General features: G+C 41.3%; 2 protein-coding genes across 3 annotated transcripts in view; both read left to right on the plus strand.

The window, feature by feature from the left end:
- Positions 1–204: 204 nt before the first annotated feature.
- Positions 205–2,886, plus strand: LOC115112171 (methylmalonyl-CoA epimerase, mitochondrial-like). 2 transcript variants are annotated; one of them, XM_029639020.2, is made up of 3 exons: positions 205–287; positions 560–909; positions 1,039–2,886. In XM_029639020.2, the coding sequence occupies exons 1-3, from the start codon at positions 260–262 to the stop codon at positions 1,156–1,158; spliced, it is 498 nt and encodes a 165-aa protein (XP_029494880.1). In that variant the 5' UTR covers positions 205–259; the 3' UTR covers positions 1,159–2,886. The 2 variants fall into 2 exon arrangements, with proteins under 2 accessions (XP_029494880.1, XP_029494882.1); XM_029639022.2 differs by having other exon boundaries at positions 206–287; positions 566–909.
- Positions 2,887–6,971: 4,085 nt separating this feature from the next.
- apba2b (amyloid beta (A4) precursor protein-binding, family A, member 2b) overlaps positions 6,972–26,424 on the plus strand; it is a 70,605-nt gene continuing 51,152 nt past the window's right edge. The window contains exon 1 of the mRNA XM_029639025.2: positions 6,972–7,050. The gene's annotated coding sequence lies outside the window, so the exon portion shown is untranslated. The remainder of the gene's footprint in view (positions 7,051–26,424) is intronic.

Consider the following 26,424-nt stretch of genomic DNA (forward strand, 5'->3'; position numbering starts at 1 on the left):
CGTTTTTGCTCACATGGGAACATGTGTATAACAAGAACATATTCTCCCCCCCGGAAACAATCTGTTGTGCTATAAAGATCCGGATAGCAGGTCAGGTTTAGACGTAGATAGCTGGATAGACAACATTAATATCCCACATAACTGTATTTACAATGGCAATGTACGGGGTTTAATTGAAAAGCAATATACGTGTACTCTATCCCATTGTCTTGACATTCAAAGCAATTCGCTATCCTACGTTGCACGAATCTTCGAAAATATGGCGGCGTCGGTGTTGAAGGTTGCACGTACGTATAGATAGCTATCTGTTGTTGTTAGCCATCTTGCAGCTGATAAATATTGTTTCACATGTAAGAAACAGTCTCTTTAGACCTTTATCTCGGGCTACACAACAACGTAAGCTAAATCCACCGTTGTTAGTGCAGAATTACTTTTAGCAAGTGTTTCCTGTTGCTAGCTACTTGACATATCCAGGTAGCATTTTCAATCAAATACGATTCGTACTCATCAAAAAACTGTATGGATTAGTATGGCTGAACTAAATAATTTATTTATTTAGTTACAGGTCTCTCAAAATGTGTTCGTCACACTTGTTCTCCAATGCTGAGGACAATTTCAAACTCAACACCACTCTGCCAAGGTATTCCAGGATCTGTATGGAAACTGGGAAGGCTAAATCACATCGCTATAGCTGTGCCAGACATGGAGAAAGCCACTGCTCTTTACAGAGATGTACTGGGGGCTCAGGTCAGCGATAAAGTTCCCCTTCCTGAGCATGGAGTCTACACTGTCTTTGTGGAGCTGGGTAACACAAAGCTGGAACTGCTGCACCCACTCGGGGAGAAGAGCCCCATTGCAGGCTTCCTACAGAAGAACAAATCTGGTGGGATGCACCATATCTGCATTGAGGTGAGTCAGTCTTAGCAATGCTGCATATGCTGTTCAGCCCACATGAATGGGTTGTGTTCACTCTCTCTATCCTTGTCCCCTCATCTGTTCTCTAATGTAATCATATTGTATGTTATTTTGTGATTTCAGGTTGATGATATCAATGCAGCGATAGTGGATCTGAAGGCTAGGAACATTAGAACCCTGTCAGCTGAACCACGGATAGGCGCTCATGGGAAACCTGTCATGTTCCTCCACCCAAAAGACTGATGGTGTACTTGTGGAACTGGAGCAAGCTTGAATACCCACAGGTCTCAAACTCTGTAGTTCACAATTAGCCGGTTTGAAAATTGATTTATTATTGCGCTTTTTCCACCAGTAATAATGATAGCAAAGGTAACATTTTTTATATGTATAATAGCAGGGCATTGATCTATGAAATATAATATATACACTACTGGTCAAAAGTTTTAGAACACCTACTTATTCAAGGGTTTATCTTTATACTATTTTCTACATTGTAGAATAATAGTGAGAAGACATCAACTATGAAATAACACATGGAATCATGTAGTAACAAAAAAAGTGTTAAACAAATCAAAATGTATATAAAAATAGCCGCTCTTTGCCTTGATGACAGCTTTGCACACTCTTGGCATTATCTCAACCAGCTTCACCTGGAATGCTTTTCCAACCGTCTTGGAAGGGGTTACCACATATTGCTGAGCACTTGTTGGCTGCTTTTCCTTCACTCTGCTGTCCGACTCATCCCAAACCATCTCAATTTGGTTGAGGTAGGGGATTGTGGAGGCCAGGTCATCTGATGCAACACTCCATCACTCTCCTTCTTGTTAAATTAGCCCTTATACATCCTGGAGGTGTGTTGAGTCATTGTCCTGTTGGAAAAACAAATGATACTCTCACTAAGCCCAAACCAGATGTGATGTTGTATTGTTGCAGAATGCTGTGGTAGCCATGCTGGTTCATTCTAAATAAATCACAGTGTCACCAGCAAAGCACTCCCACACTATAACACCTCCTCCTCCATGCTTTACTGTGGGAAATACACATGCAGAGATCATCCGTTCACCCACACCGCATCTCACAAAGACATGGCGGTTGGAACCAAAAATCTCCAATTTGGACTCGAGACCAAAGGACAAATCTCCACCGGTCTAATGGCCATTGCTCGGGTTTTTTGGCCCAAGCAAGTCTATTCTTCTTGGTGTCCTTTAGTAGTGGTTTCTTTGCAGCAATTCGACCATGAAGGCCTGATTCACACAGACATCTCAACATCAACTGTTCAGAGGAGAGTCTGTTACTTCAACTCTGAAGCATTTCTTTGAGCTGCAATTTCTGAGGCTGGTAACTTTAATGAACTTATCCTCTGCAGCAGAGGTAACTCTGGGTCTTCCATTCCTGTGGCGGTCCTCATGAGAGCCAGTTTCATCATATCGCTAGATGGTTTTTGCGGCTGCACTTGGAACAAATGTTCAAAGTTCTTGAAATGTTCCGTATTGACTGACCTTCATGTCTTGACGTTTCTCTTTGCTTTTTTGAGCTGTTCTTGCAATAATATGGACTTGGTCATTTACCAAATAAGGCTATCTTCTGTATACCCCCCACCATGTCACAACACAACTGATTGGTTCAAACGCTTTAAGAAGGAAAGAAATTCCACAAATGAACTTTTATGAAGGCACACCCGTTAATTGAAATGCATTTGAGTGCATAAAATATAGTTGGATTTGTTTAACACTTTTTGTAGTTACTACATGATTCCATGTGTTAGTTCATAGTTTTGATGTCTTCAGTATTATTCTATAATGTAGAAAATAGTCAAAAATAAAGAAAAACCCTTGAATGAGTAGGTGTTCTGAAACTTTTGACCGGTAGTGTATTGGTTTGTTTTCCTTTAACAATAAAAAAAGCTTTATCTGCCTTAAAACTAAGTGTCTATTTGCCTCTGCTGTGAATAAATTCTATGATCGACTCTAAGCACTTATGGTGAGGAAATTCACATGTATTAATTCATTTTAACATGTACATAGATAAATGTTTTTACATGAAATAACTTATTTTCACACAGATTTAAACAGAGTTGCTGTGGAAATATTTATTTGGAGCGAATTCAATAAGTATGCACCTTTCAGCTGGCTCTCAGAGGAATGCTCTCTCATTGTGAAGAAAAGCAAAATGGCCTTTTGATTTGCAACTTCTGGAAATCTAATTTGAACTTGCTATGCAACAGGACAAATGTCTTAATATAAAAATGTATGAACTGATAAGCATATTGAGTGTAATAAAGTTGTTTCAGTGTACTAAAAGCATTTCAGCTTAATTGCATGAACATTTTAAGAAGCCTGTCCAGTCTTATCTTTAGTGTTGCAGCAGGCTTTTCTTATTTCCTCAGTGCCATAGTTCTCCAGGCTGTTAGGAATTGGAGTGAAGAAATGCAAAAGGAACCTCCTCACAGTTTCCGCATGAATATCAATTCATAGCCCTCAGCATATATTCCTAATTACATTAGTCAGGCTCTTGTTTTGGAACTACATTTCAGGCAATGTGTTTATGTCGCTGACTTTCTGCGGTGTTAAACATGTAATAGTTGAATTTGATGTGAAATACGCACATTCAGTAGCTTTGCCAATAATTTGTCACCAGTCTGGTGCCTAGAACAACTTATCTTCTGCAGCAGAGGTAACTCTGGGTCTTCCTTTCCTGTGGCGGTCTTTACAAGAGCCAACTTCATCATAGCGCTTGATGGTTTCTGCAATTGCACTTGAAGAAACTTTCAAAGTTCTTGAAATGTCCCTTATTGACTGATCTTCATGTCTTAAAGTAATGATGGACTGTCATTTCTCTTTGCTTATTTGAGCTGTTCTTGCCATAATATAGACTTGGTCTTTTACCAAATAAGGCTATTTTCTGTATACCCCCCACCCTGTCACAGCACAACTGACTGATTCAAATGCAGTAAGAAGGAAAGAAATTCCACAAATGAACTTTTAAGAATGCACACCTGTTAATTGAAATGCAATCCAGGTGACTACCTCATGAAGCTGGTTGTGAATGCCAAGAGTGTGCAAAGCTGGCTATTTGAGGAATCTGAAATATAAAATATATTTTGATTGGACACTTTTTTCTTACTACATGATTCCAAATGTGTTATTTCATAGTTTTGATGTCTTTACTATTATTCTACAATGTAGAAAATAGTATAAAGAAAAACCCTTGAATAAGTAGGTGTTCTAAAACTTTTGACTGGTGCTGTATCCTGGTTACATAAGTATTCAACCCTCTGACACAGATAACAGCTGTGAGTCCTTCTGGGTAAGTCTCCAAGAGCTTTGTTCACCTGGATTGTACAATATTTGCACATTATTCTTTAAAAGAGGATTCAAGCTCTGCCAAGATGTTTTCATGTCTTGCCATAGATTTTCAAGACAATTTTTAAGTCAACTTTAACTGGTCCACTCGGGAACATTCAATGTTGTCTTGGTAAGCAACTCCAGTGTATATTTGGTCTTGTGTTTTACATTGTCCTGTTGAATGGTGAATTTGTCACCCAGTGTCTGTTGGAAAGCAGATCGAATCAGGTTTCCCTCTAGGATTTTGCCTGTGCTTAGCTCTATTCCATTTCTTTTTATTTAAAATAAACTGTAGTCCTTGTCGATGCCACCACCATGCTTTCTGTACAGCACTTTGTGACATCGGCTGATGTAAAAAGGGCTTTATAAATACATTTGATAAATTTGATGATGATGATGCTTGAAAATATTAAGAGTCGTACTCAGTTGTGTTAGATTTTCCCCAAACATAACGCTTTGTATTCAAGACAAAGCGTTCCTTCATTTCTCTCTATCAATTAGGTTAATTTTGTGGAGTAACTACAATGTTGTGGTTCATCCTCAGTTTTCTCCTATCACAGACATAAGTTTAACTGTTTTAAAGTTACCATTGGCCACATGGTGAAATCCCTCTCAGGCAACTGAGTTAGGAAGGACTCCTGTATCTTTGTAGTGACTGGGTGCATTGATACGCCATCCAATTGTGTAATTAATCACTTCACCATGCTCATCTGCCAATGGGTGCACTTCTTTGCGAAGCATTGGAAAATCTCCCTGGTCTTTGTGGTTGAATCTGTTTTTGAAATTCACTGCTCGACTGAGGGACTTTACAGATAATAGTATGGATGTGGTACAGAGATGAGGTAGTCATTCAAAAATCATATTAAATACTATTATTGCACACAGTGAGTCCATGCAACTTTTTATGTGACTTGTTGAGCAAAGTTTTACTCCTGAACTTATTTAAGCATGCCATAACAAAGGGATTGAATACTTTTTGACTAAAGACATCTCAGCTTTTCATTTTTAATTAATTTGTAAAAATGTCTAGAAACATAATTCTACTTTGACATTATGTGGTACTGTGTGTAGGCCAGTGGCACACAATCTCAATTTAATTTGTTTTACATTCCGGCTGTAAAACAACTAATGTGGAAAAAGTCAAGGGGTGTGAATACTTTCTGACGGCATTGTAATTAATTCATAACTTGCCACTGGAGGCAAAGATGAATGGATTTTATTGCGTGATATGAAGTACGATGGTTTCCAATCTCGTCCTCTTTTTGTTATGTAATGTCGTTTTGCAATATGATCACTTAATGAGCTGCCCGCTGATGCATTAGGAAGAATTACTGGTTTATACATACAATCTCTCCCCCATTTAATGACATTTCTTTAAATTAGTTTTTTTTTTAAACAGAAATGTCACCCTGTTATGTGACTGGTAATTTTAGGTTAAAAAAAAATATTTAACCTCATCCAATTATACAACAATAACATTGTAGTTATTTTTGTCACTACCATAAAAGCAGTGGTGGATTTAGGTATAGGTGACATGGGTAGCCTATACCCATGGTGACATTTGCACGATCGATTTTCTATCGCTCATTTTTACATCACGTCAAGGATATATCACCGTGTGGGACTGTGGGTCAATTAACCTTGTTGTGGTGGGCGCCCTGATTCTAGTTTGTTGGTAGGCCTGGGAAGGTCTCCCACTCAGAAGTACGAGATGGGGCAGGGGTAGGTTGACCTCAGGTCTCCACACTGGAAGCCTGGGGTAGGGGGAGCGGGGGAATCTATCAAATAGCGCACCCCTAACTTTGTACAGTACTAATGCAATGAGAAAGATTAGTCACACTACGAAATGCTACCAAATAAACCACACTTCATTCATAATACTGTGAATATATAGTTTCGCAGACATATTGTTGCATTTTTTTCTGGTTTGTGCAAAATTGTTAATAATATAAAACCAGTCTGCACACCATCAAGGTCAATTGATTTAGTCTTGACTCTTGGTTGACAGTGTTGGGGGATGGGTAATGTATTGATTCTCTAGTGCCAGAAACAAATGTGTTGATTTATTTGTCTTTGTTACTTATTTTTGATATTTATGAGTCTTATTTTTGTGTATATTTTTATAGTTACATAGTTTTAAATGTTATGGTTATTTATTTGTGTTGTTCCAAATGTCTGAATAAAAATTACAGTTAGTGCAGAATTGTGCTTTTGGGGGAGCGGGGGCGCCCTGAAGGTGGGGTTCGCCCAGGGAGCCATACAAGCTAGAACCGCCACTGCATGAAAGTGATTTGAAAAGTGGAGAGAATATGATTCAGAGGTTTTCTTTCTCTCGTCCATGCATGATTTATGTTAGGCTAAACGCAAATCTATAGCCAATTAACTGTGACCAACAAAAAATAAATAGGATGGCCAATTATGTTTTGTATCATGGGTCGCACTGCACTCTTGTAAACCAATATTTTTTTCTCTCCATTATCTTTTCATTCTCGGTGACTGGGTGGGGTTCGAGTCTATCGGCTCTGGTTGCCGCCACTCCACCGTAACGACCGGAGAAACACAAGTGTTTCACAAACTCTGTGGGAAACCCAATGGGGAGAACTGCAGTGGGGTCTTTATACACGTTCCGGGGCCGCTTCAACTGGTACTTCTATTTTTCAGATTCCGGGGCTGGTCGCTTTCTCTCGATGTAATCTGATCCTGTGCAAGTGTCTTGGAAGCATCATCAGCTTTCACAATTCTGAAAGGGAGGTGACTTGAGCGACCGAAGAACAAACGTTGAATTCAGCAGGTAAGATAGTGTGGCCTTCATTTATCTACAAAGAAATGCTTGATTTATCATTACCGGTGTGTCGAAAAGAAAGGTGTTTTTTGGTCCATTATTCCTAAAGCATCTTTTGAAGACAGCAGACAGCAACCATGGCATAGGCTCATCATCTGCAACTAGCTCATTCACCAATATGGATTTTTAACCGCCTGTTCGACACACTTTTAATGCGGGTAAATGTGTCTAATTATCCAATACACGCTGCATTCTCCTTTACTTAAATGCTGGGAATATAAATCTAATCTGAACAAATGTATTGTCAAAATTGTATCTGAAAATCATGGTGTTATATGGAGAAAAACATTCTGTAGCCACATCTACTTCAGATGTTGTCATAATTGTAGCAGGCTGTGCAATAAAGTACATTAGCCATTGATAAATCTTGAAAAAAGTATTTTGTTGACTTGTGTAATTGTAAGGTGATCTATGTCCTCTCACTCACACACACCAGCTCCATAATCATGAACAAAAAATGGACTGCTAATGAAAACTGTCTGCTTTTGATGCTCTTGGGGTTGTTTTCCTTTGTCTGTTGTGTACCACTCAGTTCCAGATCTAGCCATACAAAAGGACAGAGCAGACAACACACTCACTGTAATTATTTTTGGTGTGTTGTTCTATAGAAACTCAAGGAGACATGTCAGGGTTGGTAAACTCAGTGGAGTCAACTCATGTCCGGTCTGTCTGATGCTGCTGCATATTGAAAGAAATTTATTTGAAAGCCTACATACAAGCAAGCCCAACTAAATCTGAAATTGGCCTTTAAATTAGACCAAACCATGCTCTGATTACATTTTGATTGTCCTTTAGTCAGGCTTGGTAGGAATTATAACTGCTTCAAGACTGTTGAATTGTGAGATGACAGCTTGATGACAGCATGTTTGGAATTTTTGCCTTAGGGTTTGATGTCAGTCTTAGCTCAATACAAATTTTAATGAAGGCCTTGATGTTTTTTTCACATTATATATACAAAAATATGTGGACACCCCTTCAAATGACTGGATTCGTCTATTTCAGCCACACCTGTTGCTGACAGGTGCATACAATCGAGCACACAGCCATACAATCGCCATAGAAAAGAATTGCAGTAGAATGGCCTTACTGAAAAGCTCAGTGACTTTCAACATGGCACCATCATAGGATGCCACCTTTCCAACAAGTCTGACCTGCTAGAGCTGCCCCGGTCAACTGTAAGTGCTGTTATTGTGAAGTGGAAACGTCTAGGAGCAACAATGGCTCAGTCGAAGTGGTAGGCCACACAAGCTCACAGAACGGAACTGCAGAGTGCTGAAGCGCCTAGCGCGTAAACATCTTCTGTCCTCGGTTGCAACACTCAATACCGAGTTCCAAACTGCCTCTGGAAGCAATGTCCGCACAATAACTATTCGACGGGAGCTTCATGAAATGGGTTTCTGTGGCCGAGCAGCTGCATACAAGCCTAAGATCAACGGGTAATGCCAAGTGTCGGCTGGAATGGTGTCAAGCTCGCCGCTATTGGACTCTGGAGCAGTGAAAACGTTCTCTGAGTGATGAATCACGCTTTATCATCTGGCAGTCCGACGGACAAATCTGGGTTTGGCGGATGCCAGGAGAACACTACCTGCCCCAATGCATAGTGCCATCTGTAAAGTTTGGTGGAGAAGGAATAATGGTCTGGGGCTGTTTTTCATGGTTCGGGCTAGGCCCCTTAGTTCCAGTGCGGGGAAATCGTAACGCTACAACATACGACATTCTAGACGATTCTGTGCTTCCAAATTTGTGGCAACAGTTTGGGGAAGGCCCTTTCCTATTTCAGCATGACAATGCTCCCATGCACAAAGCGAGGTCCATACAGAAATGGTTTGTCGAGATCGGTGTGGAAGAACTTGACTGGCCTGCACAGAGCCCTGATTTCAATCCCATAAAACACCTTTGGGATGAATTGGAATGCCACTACGAGCCAGGACTAATCGCCCAACATCTGTGCTCAACCACACTAAAGCTCTTGTGGTTGAATGGAAGCAAGTCCCCGCAGCAATGTTCTGACATCTAGCGGAAAGCCTTCCCAGAAGAATGGAGGCTGTTATAGCAGCAAAGAGGAAACCAACTCCATATTAATGTCCCATGATTTTGGAATGAGATGTTCGACGAGCAGGTGTCCACATACCTTTGGTCATGTTGTGTATCTTGCTTTCAGGATGACTGTAAATTAGATTACAGTAACATGATGACTGATTTTTAAAGATGAATAAATACCAACATTTTTTGGGGTTGTTTTACATAATACCCACTGTTCTGGTTGAATCAACATGGTTTCCATATTTCAATGTAATTACGTTGAACTAACGTGGAATAGACATTGAATTAACGTCTGTGCCCAAATAACATTTGCGTGATAATACTGGCACTTTATTGTGACGTTACATTCACATTTGGAAATTCTACTTAGTAAATGGCCATTCTGTCCTAGAGCAGGTGTCCGGTTTTAAAATGGCCCGCTGGGGCAAGGTGTGCGGCTCTGGAGGCACCTCGGTCCCCAGCAGGTGGGCTCACTCCGTGTCCGAGACCAGCTCCACGTTCTGGCTGGCTGGCGCCTGGCGGCCCGCCTTCTCCTGACCCTCTCCCAGCCGTCAGAGAGGGTGCCCCTCTGCTCGTTCCTGTTTTATGTGTGCCACAGGAGCTGAAGGACAAACACTGTGTCGCAGCAGCCTGCTGGGATGCTATTCATGCAGCAGCAGGAGAATTCTAAATTGGACTCTTGCGGATGAGAGAGAGCCAAGAGAGAGGTTGTACTTGGATCTTGTTTCCCTTCTGCTCAGGCTGATGATTATTATGACTGGGACAAGCGAATCAGATAAGGCTTGATCTCTGTTTTTTCAGATAAATGGCTATTACCATATTTACAGCATTATACTGTACACGTTATCAAGATAAGATCATTAGATTCGGCTGTGGTCATGTGAATGACAGGCGCAAGCTACGTCTTCATAGTAGCCTAATTCAAATGTTATGTTTGAACAGAACCGTTTTCACCTCAAAAGCTACTGTCACAGACAGCTGTTTATGATGTATGATGTGTCCTTTTATTTCTTTGCAAGCCAGTCATGTAGGATACTGATGTTCAAGGCCAGTCAGTTGCCCCCTGGCGGGTTGTGTCCAAGATCAGATGTGTTGAAGGTTGGAGAACTCTTTACTGCCTCTTGTGGTGCTTCTAGGCACGTCTCTCAGCCTGCAACGCTCCCAAGGAAATCCGTTGGAGAGTTGATTAAATGTAGGAACTCGTTTGAGAGATGACAATTACTACCCCAGTTATTGCATGGTATTACTGCCTGGAACATTAGTGTATTTTTGTAGCAGTACAAATGGAAACCTTTTTATCAGTAGCTTTTCTGTTTTCAGATCATTTAAATGTCATATGCGATCTCAAAATAAATAAATAAACTACTGCTCAGAAGTAATTTGGTTAAAACAGTCTTTGTGATCAGATTTTTAGATAGCAATCCAGGTGAACCATTTTCGTGATTTGTAACCTGGCTCAGAAAGTAGCAAAAAAATATGTTTTATATTTGACACACAGACACCTCAATCAAATGTATTTATGAAGCCCTTTTTACATCAGCCGATGTCACAGTGCTATACAGAAACCCAGCCTAAAACCCCAAAGAGCAAGCAATGCAGATGTAGAAGCACGGTGGCTAGGAAAACCTCCCTAGAAAGGCAGGAACCTAGGAAGAAACCTAGAGAGGAACCAGGCTCTGAGGGGTGGCCAGTCCTCTTCTGGTTGTGCAAGGTGGAGATAACAGTACATGGCCAAGATGTTCACAGATGACCAGCAGGGTCAAATAATAATAATCACAGTGGTTGTAGAGGGTGCAACAGGTCAGCACCTCAGGAGTAAATGTCAGTTTGCTTTTCATAGACGAGCATTCAGAGTTCGAGACAACAGGTGCTGTAGAGGAGAGAGTGGAAAACAGTTCCGGGACAAGGCAGCATGTCCGGTGAACAGGTCATTGTTCCATAGCCGCAGGCAAAACAGTTGAAACGGGAGCTGCAGCACGACCCGGCAGACTAGGGACAGCAAGGAGTCATCAGGCCAGGTAGTCCTGAGGCATGGTCCCAGGGCTCAGGTCCTCCGGGAGAGAGATAATTAAATTCACACAGGACAACTACTCCAGATATAACAGACTGACCCTAGCCCCCGACACAACTATTGCAGCATAAATACTGGAGGCTGAGACAGGAGGGGTCGGGAGACACTGTGGACCCGTCCGACAATACCCCCGGACAGGGCCTAGCAGGCAGGATATAAACCCACCCACTTTGCCAAAGCACAGTCCCCACACCACTAGAGGGATATCTTCAAACCACCAACTTACTACCCTGAGACAAGGCTGAGTATAGCCCACGAAGATCTCCCACACGGCACGAACCAGAGGGGGGGGGGCACCAACACGGACAGGAAGATCACGTCAGTGACTCAACCTACTCAAGTGACGCACCCCTCCTAGGGACGGCATGCAAGAGCACCAGTAAGCCAGTGACTCAGTAATAGACACCTCTGTGTGAATTGTGTCTGTGAGCTGACGTTTTAAACCTGTGGTAATGTTCCTTTAGTACAGGATGTTAACCCTGCAGGAGAGCTGTCAGCCGTGTGCTATGACTGTGTTATGAGAGATGTGGCTGTGAATTTGGGATGAGGAGAGTATAGTCAGAGGCTACTCTTTGATCTCGTGGCATTGTGACAGCTTTTTACACTCTAAAACATCCCTGTATGGCCCCATGTATTTCCTTCCTTTCAGAATAGCTGAACTGTTTAGAGGGATTCCATCACATGGCCACTTTGTGTAGTTGCTTGTCCACAGTTTAAAATGTTCTTGAATTTCATGGGATTGGTGTGGGCTTTCAATTGCCAGGATGGTTGTAGTATGTCATCAGGACGTGTATGTTGGAAAGGGGATTTTCGTGTTTTCTTGAAGTCGTTGCATCACAGGGACAAGCTGTGTGATTACAATCTTTCATGTTTCTAAAAAACCATTTTCCTGCATTTTGCTGGGGATCTCCGTCAACATCGAGCCCACCCTTAGTCATACCATGCTGTGTGATGGCTTCACAATACTCTTCTCCTTTGCTATCTCAGTCTAATGCTGAAAGTGAACAGAGAAATACAACTTTGGAACATCATTTAAAGAACTCAAAGTAGGATTATTTTTCATTTATTCAGAATTGTTCATTCAAAAACTGAAGCTTGTGGCTATATTTTTGTCTTGAGGCACTGATGTTCATTAATATAAAAGCGAAGTTAAAAACAGCAAGTCATCAGGCGTTTTTTTTCAAATGCTCTAGTGGTTAGTGAGTGATGATGGCAGCCACCATTATGCCCTGCTAGGAAGATTAGGTAATTAGCAGGGCCACCTGACCTACCTGCTGTGGAGGGATGGGAGGGATGCCGGTTCCGTATTTTTAGACACCGCGTTTACCCTTCCTTACCCACCAGGTGTTCAGTTAGCACGGTCTAGTCTAATGAATGATGGGGCTCTTCAAGGGGAAATCATTTCTCGGTCCACATAGAGGTTTGATTGTTCAATCAAAGTCATAGTAGGAAGGATGACTTAGTACCAAGTCGTGATATCTGAGACTAGAGGTCTCCCCTCCAGATCTTTTACTTTGTGTTGAGGACAGAGAGGGGCCCAAGGCAGTCAAGGCTGGCTTGGTTAGTGGCATATTGATTCAACACCCTTCTCGTTGATCATTTGTAACCATCATCCTTCAAAATCCGACGCCTTCTTTAAAGTCTGCTGTTTATCTGCAGGGATGAGAAATGAGGAGCACTCTGATATTCGGCCTTTGAGGGTTTCATAGCTAGGGTGGAAAGCCGTTTGATGTGCGCTGAGCAGTTTCCTGGCAGAGGGAAAACGGAGAGAGCCAGCCCCCCGCCTGTGAATAACTCCCACAGTGTGTGTGACTCATATCGGTCTCTTGTAGAGAGCATGTTCCTCCTCATGCTCCTGCTCCTCTGTCAATAACCGTTGTACACTGCTTGCCTGTCACAGTTATTCCCCTTCCGTCTGTTGCTGGCGTCACACTGAACGCAATCACACCCACCTGCTCTCCCTGACCCGCCCGGCCGAGTGTGAAGTATGAACGGTGCTGTGTGCTGCTGGAGGAGATTTGGTCTGTCTCGTCAGTGACCTCTAGCCCTGGTGGATGACCCAGATGAAATGGTTTTCAGCTATGAGAGATGTGGATGTCTGACAGTCCTCATATACCAGGAGGGCATTGGGTCATATAGGCTTTGCTGAGTGTGCTGATTGAATGCTGAGACATTTATTTCAGTGTTTAAGGGCCAAGGCTACCAGGACATGGCACTTTAAATTTTTAGAGAAACGAGGTAATGCCATACACCAGGAGAGAGTCACATACTGTGTGGAGTGAGAATATAGACGAGCGTCTATTTTACGTAGGCTATGTATTATACCAATTTGAAACCCGTACTAAATTATAATCTTAAAGAGTTAGTTAATTATTTCTGAAGTGCATTTCTATTTTTGATGTAAATGGCTTGTTATACAGTAGAAGGGTGTAGAAATTGTGTTATACACTAGAAATCATCACTTGTTTTTTGAGAAACTTACCCCAGCCGCGATAGACTTCCTCATTGCACATTGTGCAGTGTCGGGGTGTGCAAAAAAAAAACATGAACTAAAAACACCCAAATACTGTAAGTTATTTTAGAAACGGACACACTGTCAGTATATCGATGTAGGTCTTTAGATGTTGTACACATGACATTGTTTCCCTACTGAACCTTATCCTCGAGGCTATATTCCACTTTGTGTGACTTGAGCGGTTTCCCCTACCCAGCTGGGTCATTCTCCGTGTAGCCTGCTGCTAGAGTGGACAGGAGAGTTACTGCTTGAGTTGCAACAGGAGAAAAACAAATCTATAACATGCGGGTAAAGTTCTGAATGACACAATTTCATGTGTACAACGTCTAAAGACCTGCATCACTATAAAGTGTCTTTCTAAAATAACGTTTTTGGTGCGTTCTTGTTTTTCAACGCCCCCACAATGCACAAGGAGCAACGAGGAAGTCTATTGCGACTGGGGTAAGAATCTCAAAAACAAATGAAATCGCCGAAAAGGTGTTTGTACCCTTCTATAACATGCCATTTAGTGAACCAGTCCTTTAACTCCATTTTACATGTTGTTAACTACAGTACATTATAGGGCTGACACAGTTACCGTATAACCGTCAGTTATGGATGAAGACTGTCATGATTTTTGACCGCGTAACAACCCTAACACATTATATTATTTGCTGGTTTTATCGGCAAGTATATCTGTGTCATGTAGGCGGAACCAATGCTTCTGTTGAGTTATCTGAGCTTTAAGGAGCCCTGATTCAAATCTCTAGACATTATGTCAATGGCGAGCTGGTGTCTCTCAGAATCAATGAGGTGATATCTGCATGTCATTTCCAGATCCCAGGACATTAGCATTTAAATGAACTAAACCCAATTACACAGACTTTCAGAGGCTGAATGGAGCCACCTTTTGGAAAAAGAAAAATTGGCAACAAAGAAAAACCTTGAAGCCCCTAGAGAAAGCCCCATTCACGCCTGTATAAATCATGGGTGGCACTAAAGGAAAGCTTATTAACACCCCAAGAGGGAGGCAAGGAGAATTCTCCTGTGCCTTCAAAACACCTTCAAATTGAGCAAAGCGTGGAACTAAAAGCATGCAGATCAACAATCCATATTACTCTTTCATCTCGGTTCGATTCTTTCTTTTATAAAGTAACTGGGGGGGCTGTAGCCTAGAGAGGCCTCATTTATCATTAGTAGTGACGGCAGCTTTGTGACAAGTGTGAGAAAAACTTTAGCTTCTGCATACATCCAGTCTGAAAGTCCCTGTTATCTACATACTCTTGTTTCTCATAGTAGTTAGCATGTATGTCTGCTTCTATTTGTCCTTGGGAATTTGTAGGCCTACAGTATGTAGTATGCTAGGCTATTACATTCTATGTAGGTGGGCATAGTGAGGTTGCAGGTGTGTGTGTGTGTGTGTGACCTTGCTATACCTATTTCCAGTCGTCCTGTACATTGCTGCAGTGGTGGAAAAACTACCCAATTGTCATACTTGAGTAAAAGTAAAGATACCTTTTAATAGAAAAGGACTCATAAGTGAGTCACCCAGTAAAATACTACTTGAGTAAAAGTCTGAAAGTATTTGGTTTTAAATATACTTAAGTTTCAAAAATAAATGTAACAGTATGAATAATTTCAAATTCCTTTCATAAAGCAAACCAGACTGCACCATTTTTAGGCAGGGGCACACTCCAACACTCCGACATAATTTACAAATGAAGCATTTGTGTTTAGTGAGTCCACCAGATCAGAGGTAGTAGGGAAGACCAGGGATGTTCTCTTGATAAGTGTGTGAATTGGACCATTTTCTTGTCCTGCTAAGCATTCAAAATGTATGGAAGCATTTGTTGTCAGGGAAAATGTATGGAGTAAAAAGTACATTTTCTTTAGGAATGTAGTGAAGTAAAAGTAAAAGTTGTCACAAATATAAATAGTAAAGTACACACACCCCAAAAAATGACTTAAGTTGTATTTTTACTTAAGTACTTTACACCGCTGGTTGTGGGTCAACAAAGCCCACCTTCGTCTTTGTGCTTCCTATGTTGTCATTATTCCTACTTTTGCCTTGACTGTATTCAGTGGACCTGCTCATTAGCCGCTGTGTTTCTGGGAGGATTGCATGACATTAACATTTAGATGGAGAGAGGGCTCCGGCTATCTGCTACAATACACTGCCACACAGCTGGATTGCTCTCCATCTCTCTCTCTCTACAGCAGCCATGAAAACATTTACTTATTTTAAGTTTTGATTTAACATTGATACGTTACACAGCAAAGGGCTAGCCTGCAATTGAATTTGATGTGTATCTAAAAAACTGCAGTAGCTCTTGTATCTATGGCAGTTTGAGACATTTCGAATGATGGTTAATCAATGCAATGATGGATTTAATTTAGAAACTCCAGCTGAGGGAGTTTGATCTATGGCATAGAGAGAGAGAGAGAGAGAGCGAGACTTGGGGCTCGTCTGAAGTCGGTACAGCCGATCTGCCCACCTGTTTGTAACATTTGGGCTACACACCAATATGACCCTTCCGTATATGACCCTTATCTGGAAGTACAGTGCATTTGGAAAGTATTCAAACCCCTTTACTTTCTCCACAGTTACGTTACAGCCTTATTCTAAAATGGATTTTAGAAATATTTGCAAATGTAAATGTTTTATTTGACTGAAATATCATATTTACACAACTATTCCGACCCTTTACTCAGTACTTTGTTGAAGCACCTTTGGCAGCGTTTACAGCCTCAAGTCTTCTTGGGTATGATGCTACAAGCTTGGCACACCTGTATTTGGGGAGTTTCTCCCATTCTTCTCTGCAGATCCTCTCACTCTGTCAGGTTGGATGGGGAGCGTCGCTGCACAGCTATTTTCATGTCCTTCCGTCTACTCCATCCTGGCTTAGACTCTTTTAAAGGATATAGATGTATATTTCATGTGAGGACACTGTGCTTCTGCCTTCAAATATAATCCAATTTAGTTTGATATCTTTCAAAACCATCAGAGAGAAAGCTAGGGTGGGAGAGAAAGAGAGAGGGATGAAGATCGAGTAAGCGAGAGGAGGAGGAGGGGGGGGGGAGCCTTCACAAGACAGACTGCCAGTATGGAATAAGCTCCTCAGACATCTAGCCCTTACACCCATCTGAATGTGATCTGTTATATCTGGGTAGTGATGGCATAGCTAGAAATATGTAGACATTTTGTTTGACCAAATATTTCAGAGATTTCATTTGTGCTAGGTATCATAGTACAAAACGTGATGAAACATGAATGTACATTTTTGCTTCGTCAATAGTCCTGCTTATGAAGTGCACCTTGTTATCTGTATGCTGTTCAGCACCTTGGACAGTTCCTTTCTGGAGTCAGTTGTAAACACATTGTGTTGTATCTGATATCCTGGTGGAACAGCTGCTTTGAACTACAGTCTGGTGAAATATCATTAGGTTCCTCACTGGGACAATGGGCAGACAGATATCCCCTGAATTGTCACACAGATGGAGTGTCACATGTTGAAGGATGACAAACAGCAGACACATCAAAACCCCAGATGACATTAGGGGTCCTGATATGGGAAAGGGGGATACCTAGTCAGTTGTACATCTGAATGCATTCAACTGAAATGTGTCTTCCGCATTTAACCCAACCCCTGTGAATCGACATCCACGTCTTCGGCGCCCGGGGAACAGTGGGTTAACTGCCTCGTCTCAGATTCATTCGTTGTAATGACTAGGGTTAAAACACTCCTATCAGAGTATGTAATGGCAAAGGGGATGTAATGGTAGAGTAGAAACAAAGATGGATGATAACAAATATGCACAAATGTTTATTTTTATGTCAACTCTGCATCACATCAAATTGATGTATTCCATCTCTCCGTTAAGTTTTGACTAAACAAATGTTATACATTTATTTTGCTACTGTACGTATCTGACGTGTCGCTGTGGTTGGGAATAAATGAATATCAATTGAAAAGTCTGACATGCCTCTGTCTTTCTCACAGAAGTAATTATTTTTAACAACATTTTAAACAATATATAGGATTCTAGGGGTTTTAGGTCTGACTTAAGTTGGGGCGGCAGAGTAGCCTAGTAGTTAGAGCGTTGGACTAGTAACCGGAAGGTTGCAAGTTCAAATCCCCGAGCTGACAAGGTACAAATCTGTCGTTCTGCCCCTGAACAGGCAGTTAACCCACTGTTCCTAGGCCGTCATTGAAAATAAGAATTTGTTCTTAACTGACTTGCCCAATTAAAAAAATTAAAAAGTGCCTCAGCCAATGTTATTCTCTCTCTCCTGCTCAGAAGTCTCACTGAGAGGCAACACAGAGTCTCAGCTTCGCTTGCGGTGCTGTAATTTATATGCCCTCCTACTGACTCGTCATGTGTATCAGTTAGCAAACTCTGCTGACTAATAGAGGGGGAGACAGGAGGGTAGAGCTGACACAGAACTGTCTTCTGTGCTGAAGTAAGATAGTTGAAATATGAGGACGACAAAGGATGAGTGTTGAACAAGAAAAGTGACACTTCTTGACTGGGCATTCTTCGTAGTGCTCCTTAGTATCCAAATCAGAACATCAGAATAACCTTGCTTTGTTTTTGCCACGGTGAAGATGCCAGCTCATGCATTCTAATGAGGGAATTAAGAGAAGGCGTTTTGAAGGGAAGAGATGGTGACTGAAATAATATTACAAGCTCTAGTGTCAGCACTTACAGCGTTGAATTTAACTGACCTGTATGTCACCCCTGGTTTAATTCTGATCACATTTGCTCGAGCAAGATGTTAATAGCCAGCCTCTAACCTCTATAATGTCTTACCTGGTGTCGCAGAGTCATACTGCCTGGCCATGTATATACCGTAGCGCCCAGGCTAAGGGGAATACATCTAGAGGTGAATGCGTAGTATTTTGACCGATAACCGTGTGTTTATCATAGTTCTTGCCTCAATCCCTTTCATTTCCTTTCCCGCTGATTGCTGCCGATTATGTGTCTACAATATAGAGAAGAGTCCAATGGTTGCTTTGGGATGCAAGGGCAAGGCCTCTCAGGAGGTGGGAAACCTTGTAAAAAGGTTGATGGGGTGTAAAGTGGCCTTGGAAAAGCTTAGCAATCCTTTTAAAATGAATCGTCTGCTGTAAGGGAGAGGTTAGAGGAGATCGATGGAATAGATTTCCTTCTGGACCTCACCTGGTGTGTGTGTGTGTGTGTGCGTTCCTCTGGACTGCAGAGATGTTTATGTTCTGAGTCAGGCCTGTAGAGGATAGTGTACTTTCACTTATTCATCCATTTTAGAATGGAGAATATTTCTGTGCATGCAGAGCAATTGAAGCCCTGTGTGTGTGTGTAATTAATGATGGCTGATTGCATATGTTCCTGTGATTTGTTTGAAGAATCTAATGGAGTGGACTAAGTGTTATGGCAGAGATCAACGAGCATAGAGGATGTGTAATGTAACATTAATGGATGTCAGCTCCTGGCATATGATTCAGCTAAGAGGAGTTATTGGCAGACAGCAGTGTGCTCCTCAATGTCTTATCTCCTAGAGGTGTCACCCACACCGCAGCCTATTGTAGGGACTTAACATTGTCTGCAGAACACTGGTAGAGGATCAACACAACGTCTCTGTCACCTTTAACAAAACGGATAAGAAGGGCAAATACACTACACTGTTAGCACACACTGAGAAGCTACTACACTGACTCATAAGGACAATATATGATATGTTCAACCATGTACAGATGTAGAATCTTAATTTGAGCCAGTTTGCTACAGCAGGAAAATAACCTGTCAGCAACAGGAAATTTGGAAACAGGTTAAACATAGGGACGTGCGATTATGGTTCAAACTTTTCAAACTTATGGGCGACTCATATAAGAAATCTCTAGATAAGCATGGTTTTACAATTAAAGTTAATATACACTGTATTTCAAACAGTCAGCAATAATCTAACGAATTCAGGGCTTGTGAAGTTATACCTAGGCTAAATATAAGACTTCCACAACCATAAGACCCACTAATAATTGCATTATTTTATCAAAATAGTTTAACCTGCTTTTTTTGTTGTTGCAATAATCAATGATCTTGCTTTCAAGTCTATGAAAATGCCCTTTTTGGTTATAAATGTAATTAGAACCATGCATAATGCACATGAACTAATAATGACTAACTTCTTGTAGCAGGCATTAGGCTATAGAGAATGAACACGGGTCTCATCAACAATCTCTCAAACCCACGTGCTAGTGATTAGCCGGCTAATCTTATATATTTCAACATCAAGTTTAGCCAACTTTGATCTATTTGCTAGCTAACAAGTTTGAACAGTTGAATTGTTATGAACACACCCTTCTGTCGGTCTCAAACTGTTTGAAAAGCATGTTAGTCTGTCCACTTTTGTTCAGATGTTGAAATCAAGTGGCTTACCTTATTTCTCAGAATGAGAATAAGTTGCCAATTCCTTATAATTGTGTTTTATGCTTATTGCACATTTATAAAACAGACTAGACAGCTAGTATAACAGTATTTGGCTAAAATGCTGCTAGCGGTACCCTAATGCCGCGCGCGACAAACTGAACATACATTTTCCAGAATCAATGTTCATTGATACCCTTGTTTTAGTAGTATCTGCTCTGCATGCAATTTGATAGTTGAAAAGGGTATCGTTAGAAAAGTTATTCTCTAGTACAGTAAAATGTCTCGCTGTGTTTTGGTGTCCATATGACCGATTCTGCAAATGAGAGTAGCGAGTTGAAACAGCTTGTTCAGAGAGGATGACGTGATAATTCAACTTGTTGGCGTGAGAGGCAAGGGGAGGGGCTTGATGTGTGTGTAAACTATAGATGAAGTGAAAGGTTTCATTCAGGCCATAAATGAAGCCAAATGCATTGCTATGGGTTTATTTTAGACCTATGCTTGTCGCCTGCCTTCATGCATTTTTATTTATTTTTTAACCTTTATTTAACTAGGCAAGTCAGTTAAGAACTAATTCTTATTTTCAATGATGGCCTAGGAACAGTGGGTTAACAGCCTTGTTCGGGGGCAGAACGACAGATTTGAGACAACAACTCCCATTGTGAGGGCGGAGAGGTGATTCTCGTCCTTATATAGATGTCTGGTGTAAATGAGGAGGTGCACACAGCACATAAGGATCGAAAGAGACGAGATCAAAAATACAACACGAGAACAAGCGGACATAAACACTCATAAAAACTAAAAATAACAAAGATTCTTGCGATATAGGTGTTTGGAATATCGCGCAAAAACATAAATTCTCATTAATCCTCTTAATTTGATATCGCCCAGTCCTAGTTAAACAGGTTAATATTGCGGCCTTGACGGATTACCAGGACACCTACTCAGAGCATGCGTTTACCAGCTGGCAAGTGTCTTCACTGACATTTTCAATATCTCCCTGACTCGGTCTGTAAAACGCCAAGGTAACCTGTCTAAATGACTATAACCCCATAGCACTCACATCTGTAGCCATGAAATGCTTTGAAAGGTTGGTCATGGCTCACATAATAATCAGTATCCCAGACACCCTGGAACCCCTCCAATGATTCCATGGCACATACCTCCCCAACAGATCCACAAATGACGCAATCTCTATTAGAGGTCGATGGATTATGATTTTTAAACGCCTGATACGATACCGATTATTGGAGGACCAATAAAGCCGATTAATCGGCCAATTTTTATTTGTTCATTTGTAATCATGACAATTACAACAATACTGAATGAACACTTATTTTAACTTAATATAATACATCAATAAAATCAATTTAGCCTCAAGTAAATAATGGAACATGTTCAATTTGGTTTAAATAATGCAAAAACAAAGTGTTGGAGAAGAAAGTAAAAGTGCAATATGTGCTATGTAAGAAAGCTAACGTTTAGGTTCCTTGCTCAGAACATGAGAACATATGAAAGCTGGTGGTTCCTTTTAACATGAGTCTTCAATATTCCCAGGTAAGAAGCTGTAGGTTGTAGTTATTATAGGATAATTTCCCTCTACCATTTGTATTTCATTAACACTGAATGCGTTGAAAAATCATAATCGATCAACCTCTAGTGCGGACGGCCCAGTACATCACTGGGGCCGAGCTCCCAGTGTGTCAGATGAAAGCTCTGAAAGTTGTTAGACTCCAGCCACCCATGTCATAGACTGTTCTTTCTGCTACCACATGACAAGCAGTACAGATGCACCAAGCCTGGAACTAACAGGACCCTGAACAGCTTCTACCCCCCAAGCCATAAGACTGCTAATTATTTAGTCCGGGTAGCTATTTGTTTAACTTCTTACGGCTGAAATCCCGTTAACGGGATCGATATGACAACAGCCAGTGAAAGTGCAGGGCGCCTAATTCAAACATAAATCTCATAATTAAAATTCCTCAAACATACAAGTATTATACACCATTTTAAAGATAAACTCTGTTAATCCCACCACAGTGTCCGATTTCAAAAAGGCTTTACGACGAAAGCATACCATGCGATTATGTTAGGTCAGCACCTAGTCACAGAAAATCACAGCCATTGTTCCAGCCAAAGAGAGGAGTCACAAAAAGCAGAAATTGAGAAAATGAATCACTAACCTTTGATGATCTTCATCAGATGACACTCATAGGACCTCATGTTACACAATACATGTATGTTTTGTTCGATAAAGTTCATATTTAAATCCAAAAATCTCAGTTTACATTGGTGCTTTATGTTCAGTAATGTTTTGCTTCCAAAACATCCGGTGATTTAATAAACATTGATAAAAGATACAAGTGTTATGCATAGAATTATAGATATACTTCTCCTTAATGCAACCGCTTTGTCAGATTTCAAAAAAGCTTTACGGAAAAAGCACACCATGCAATAATCTGAGTACAGCGCTCAGACACAAAAACAAGCCATACAGATACCCGCCGTGTTGTGGAGTCAACAGAAGTCAGAAATAGCATTATATATATTCACTTACCTTTGATCTTCATCAGAATACACTCCCAGGAATCCCAGTTCCACAAATGTTTGTTTTGTTCGATAAAGTCCATAATTTATGTCCAAATACCTCATTTTTGTTCTCGCGTTTAGTTCACAAATCCAAATTCATTGAGGCGCGAGCACTAGGTCCAGACGAAAAGTCAAAAAGTTCCCATTACAGTTCGTAGAAACATGTCAAACGATGTACAGAATTTAGGATGTTTTTAACATAAATCTTCAATAATGCTCCAACCGGACAATTCCTTTGTCTTTAGAAATGCAATGGAATGCAGGTCGCTCTCACGGGCGCGCGAGACTGGGCTCATGGCATTCTGCCAGACCTCTTAGTCAAACAGCTCTTATTCTTTCCCCCTTCACAGTAGAAGCCTGAAACAAGGTTCTAAAGACTGTTGACATCTAGTGGAAGCCGTAGGAAGTGCAATTGGACCAAATTTACACTATCTTGGATAGGCAAAGAGTTGAAAAACTACAAACCTCAGATTACCCACTTCCTGGTTGGATTTTTTCTCAGGTTTTTGCCTGCCTTATGAGTTCTGTTATACTCACAGACATCATTCTAACAGTTTTAGAAACTTCAGAGTGTTTTCTATCCGAAATATTAGCATATCTTAGCTTCTGGGCCTGAGTAGCAGGCAGTTTACTCTGGGCACATTATTCACCCAAGCTACTCAATACCGCTCCCCAGCCATAAGAAGTTTTTTAGTGAGAGTGCAGAGCCCGATTATTAGTTATTAGTTCTGCCCTCACCTATCCATTTATCACTCGACCCACTTCTTTGCCACACTACCTTAATTACCTCGTACCCCTAAACATAAACTTGTACACTGAGTATACCAAACATTAGGAATAGCTTCCTAATATTGCATTGCATGGAGTCTACAAGGTGTCGAAAGTGTTTCACAGGAATGCTAACCCATGTTGACTCCAATGCTTCCCACAGTTGTCAAGTTGGCTGGATGTCCTTTGGGGGTTGGACCATTCTTGATACACACAGGATACTGTTGAGATTGAAAAACCCAGCAGTGTTTATAGTTCTTAACACAAACCGGTGCACCTGACACCTATTACCATACCCCGTTCAAAGGCACTTAAGTATTTTGTCTTGCCCATTCACCCTGTGAGTGGCACACATACAAAATCCATGTCTCAATTGTCTCGAAGGCTTAAAAATCTTTCTTTAACCTGTCTCCTCCCCTTCATCTACACTGACTGATGTAAATTTAACAAGTGACATCAACAAGGGATCATAGCTTTCAGCTGGTCACCCTATGTCATGGAAATAGCTGTTCTTAATATTTTGTATATAGCTAAGTCATTGTTACTCATTGTGTATCTGTTATTACTTGTTTTACTTTTAAATTGTTTCTCTATTTTCATTCTCTCTGCATTGTTGGAAAGAGCCTGTAAGTAAGCATTTCACTATTAGTCCACACCTGTTGTTTACGATGCATGTGACAATTTGAGTTGAATTATTATGTGGATTATAATTCATGGATATTTCTTTGTAGGGGATGATACATTTTATGTTAGGGGAAATCAAGTCTGACATTTTTAAATGGAAATTACAAACTTTAGAAGACTTTTTAAACCTTGAATATACTACAAGTACGCATATCCTGCTTTGTAGGAAAATTCTCATCAACAAAGGAGTGATCAAATGAAGATCCTACATCTGTAGCTAGCTACTATATTAGTCTATATGTTTTCACCACATGTCAAATGTAAAAATTTGACAGGCCTACTGATACTGTAAGTTTGGCACAGTATTTTGGTTTTCCGTATTGTAGTAATGCACTGTAATTGGTTATTGCTAGATAATGCATTCCGATTGATTGTGAGTTGTTGCAGGTGTTGGTAACTCTCCTCCCATCAACAGAACACGTGTCATTTGTTGGCATCTCCAGCGACCGATCTGAATGGTCTTATGCAGAGAAATAGCAGCTGCAGTGTACTGCAGTGTGAGTGGGGCCTCTGGGACCAAACAGAGCCCCAGGGCATGAGATGATACTGCAACCAGAGCACAATGTGACTGCCTGGCTGAGCGGGAGAGACAGTGGTGTTGCTGACACTTTATCTGTCTTAGAAAAGGAGAGAGAATGTGTGTGTGTGTCTGCATGCTTTCGTGTGTTTTTATTGCATGTGTGTGCATGTGCAGGACACGTTGCAGTCGCCAGAGATAATGTGCTGATTGTTTTGTGCCTAGAGAAGTTGAGCAAACCATAGGAAATGTTCCAGCTAAACTTCCAATACCTGAAGAGGAGGTGATAATATATTCTGCTCTGCCTCCTAACTGGCACTGTTCTCAGTAACAAGCACAGTTGGTTGTTTTCTCTCTCCGTCTTTTTTCTGCAAACTGTGTCTTCCCCTGGGAGGATGAGTCACACAGCGCTGCTTACTATTGGCTCGAAGCAGTTTAATCCTCCGATGGAACGTGGGTATTGTTTGGTAGATCGCTCAGCTTGGTGCTACTTGTTCATACATTTATCATCTGGCAATGCTTCTTCTGGCACTATCAGTTCTCCTAAGCGTTTAGATTTGCTGCAGTAATGTTATTGATCTTGATCAGATTTTTCTTGATTAGATTTTTATGTGTGCCACACATAACAATGATTTAATTATACCCTGTCTTAAACCAAATGATGGTTGATAATTAAAATGGCAGAACAATGGGCACAGGCATGGGGACAGGGGGGCACAGAACAACACTTAGGTGTGCTGGTTAGGAATAGTCTGTCAGACTCCGGCAGGGTTTATGACATGGGGTAATAGCAGGAGTGGGCCCGCGTGGCCTCTGAGGACCCACGATGGCAGCCTGACCGCGAACATCAGCACTCTATAGTCATGGCATCTCCCACATGCTTGTTGAGTAACACTCAGCTCTCCATGCTGTCAGCAGGCTCTCCTCATCCCTTCTCTTCCCTCCTCATCTCTCCTCTCCCCTGACAAACTAACTGTTCCTCTGAAGCTGGATGGATCCTCTCTAGGCTCTAATTGTGGAGTGGAACATGAATGTGGATGTGGAAGCGTACCTTCACAGGCAGGATGTGGGGCTGAGATTTATAATGGCTGGACTCTACTACAGTAGCCTATCGGGCACAGCTTGTGACTCCAGCCATTTGTCAAGATTTGCTGGAAAATATTCCCTGTTTCCACCCAGACTGTCAATAGCTGCAGATGGCAACCTCTCCTGGAAGGCAAAGTAGGATGCAACTTGTTAGAATGCTGGAAACCTATTCCCTTATGCTTCTGTATCCAAGATGGAGGCACAAACACCCCAGATAACAATTCTGTCACTTCACACTGAGGGCCCAGGGGATCAGTCTGGTTTGCTCTGGTGTTGTTGTTTTATTTTGAAAAACCTCTCCCCTTCAGTATCATCTGATGTTGGTAAAGGGAGACAGGCTGTTTTAGGACATCAAAGAAGCAGCCCAGTTTTAATCAGCACTCCAGCCTGAGCACGAACAGAAGCTATCTCTGGATAGGAAGATGTGGTAAGATAACATTAGTGTCTCTGTGCTGTGGTGTTAGCTCTGATTAGTGTAAGGAATCTCTTCAGCGAGGTTGGCGTGTCCAAATGGGTCTCAGTAACAATACGATGTGCAAATCACTTCCAGTGCCACCTGAAGCCTTGAGGGGAGGAAGGATGTGTCGGCACAAGGCTTATCATGCAGAAAACATCTGGCCAGAGGGAGGTGTGTTTCTATAAGAGACAGCATTGTGTGTGTGTGTGTGT

Source organism: Oncorhynchus nerka, linkage group LG27 (assembly GCF_034236695.1).
Source record: "Oncorhynchus nerka isolate Pitt River linkage group LG27, Oner_Uvic_2.0, whole genome shotgun sequence".
Taxonomy (NCBI): domain Eukaryota; kingdom Metazoa; phylum Chordata; class Actinopteri; order Salmoniformes; family Salmonidae; genus Oncorhynchus; species Oncorhynchus nerka.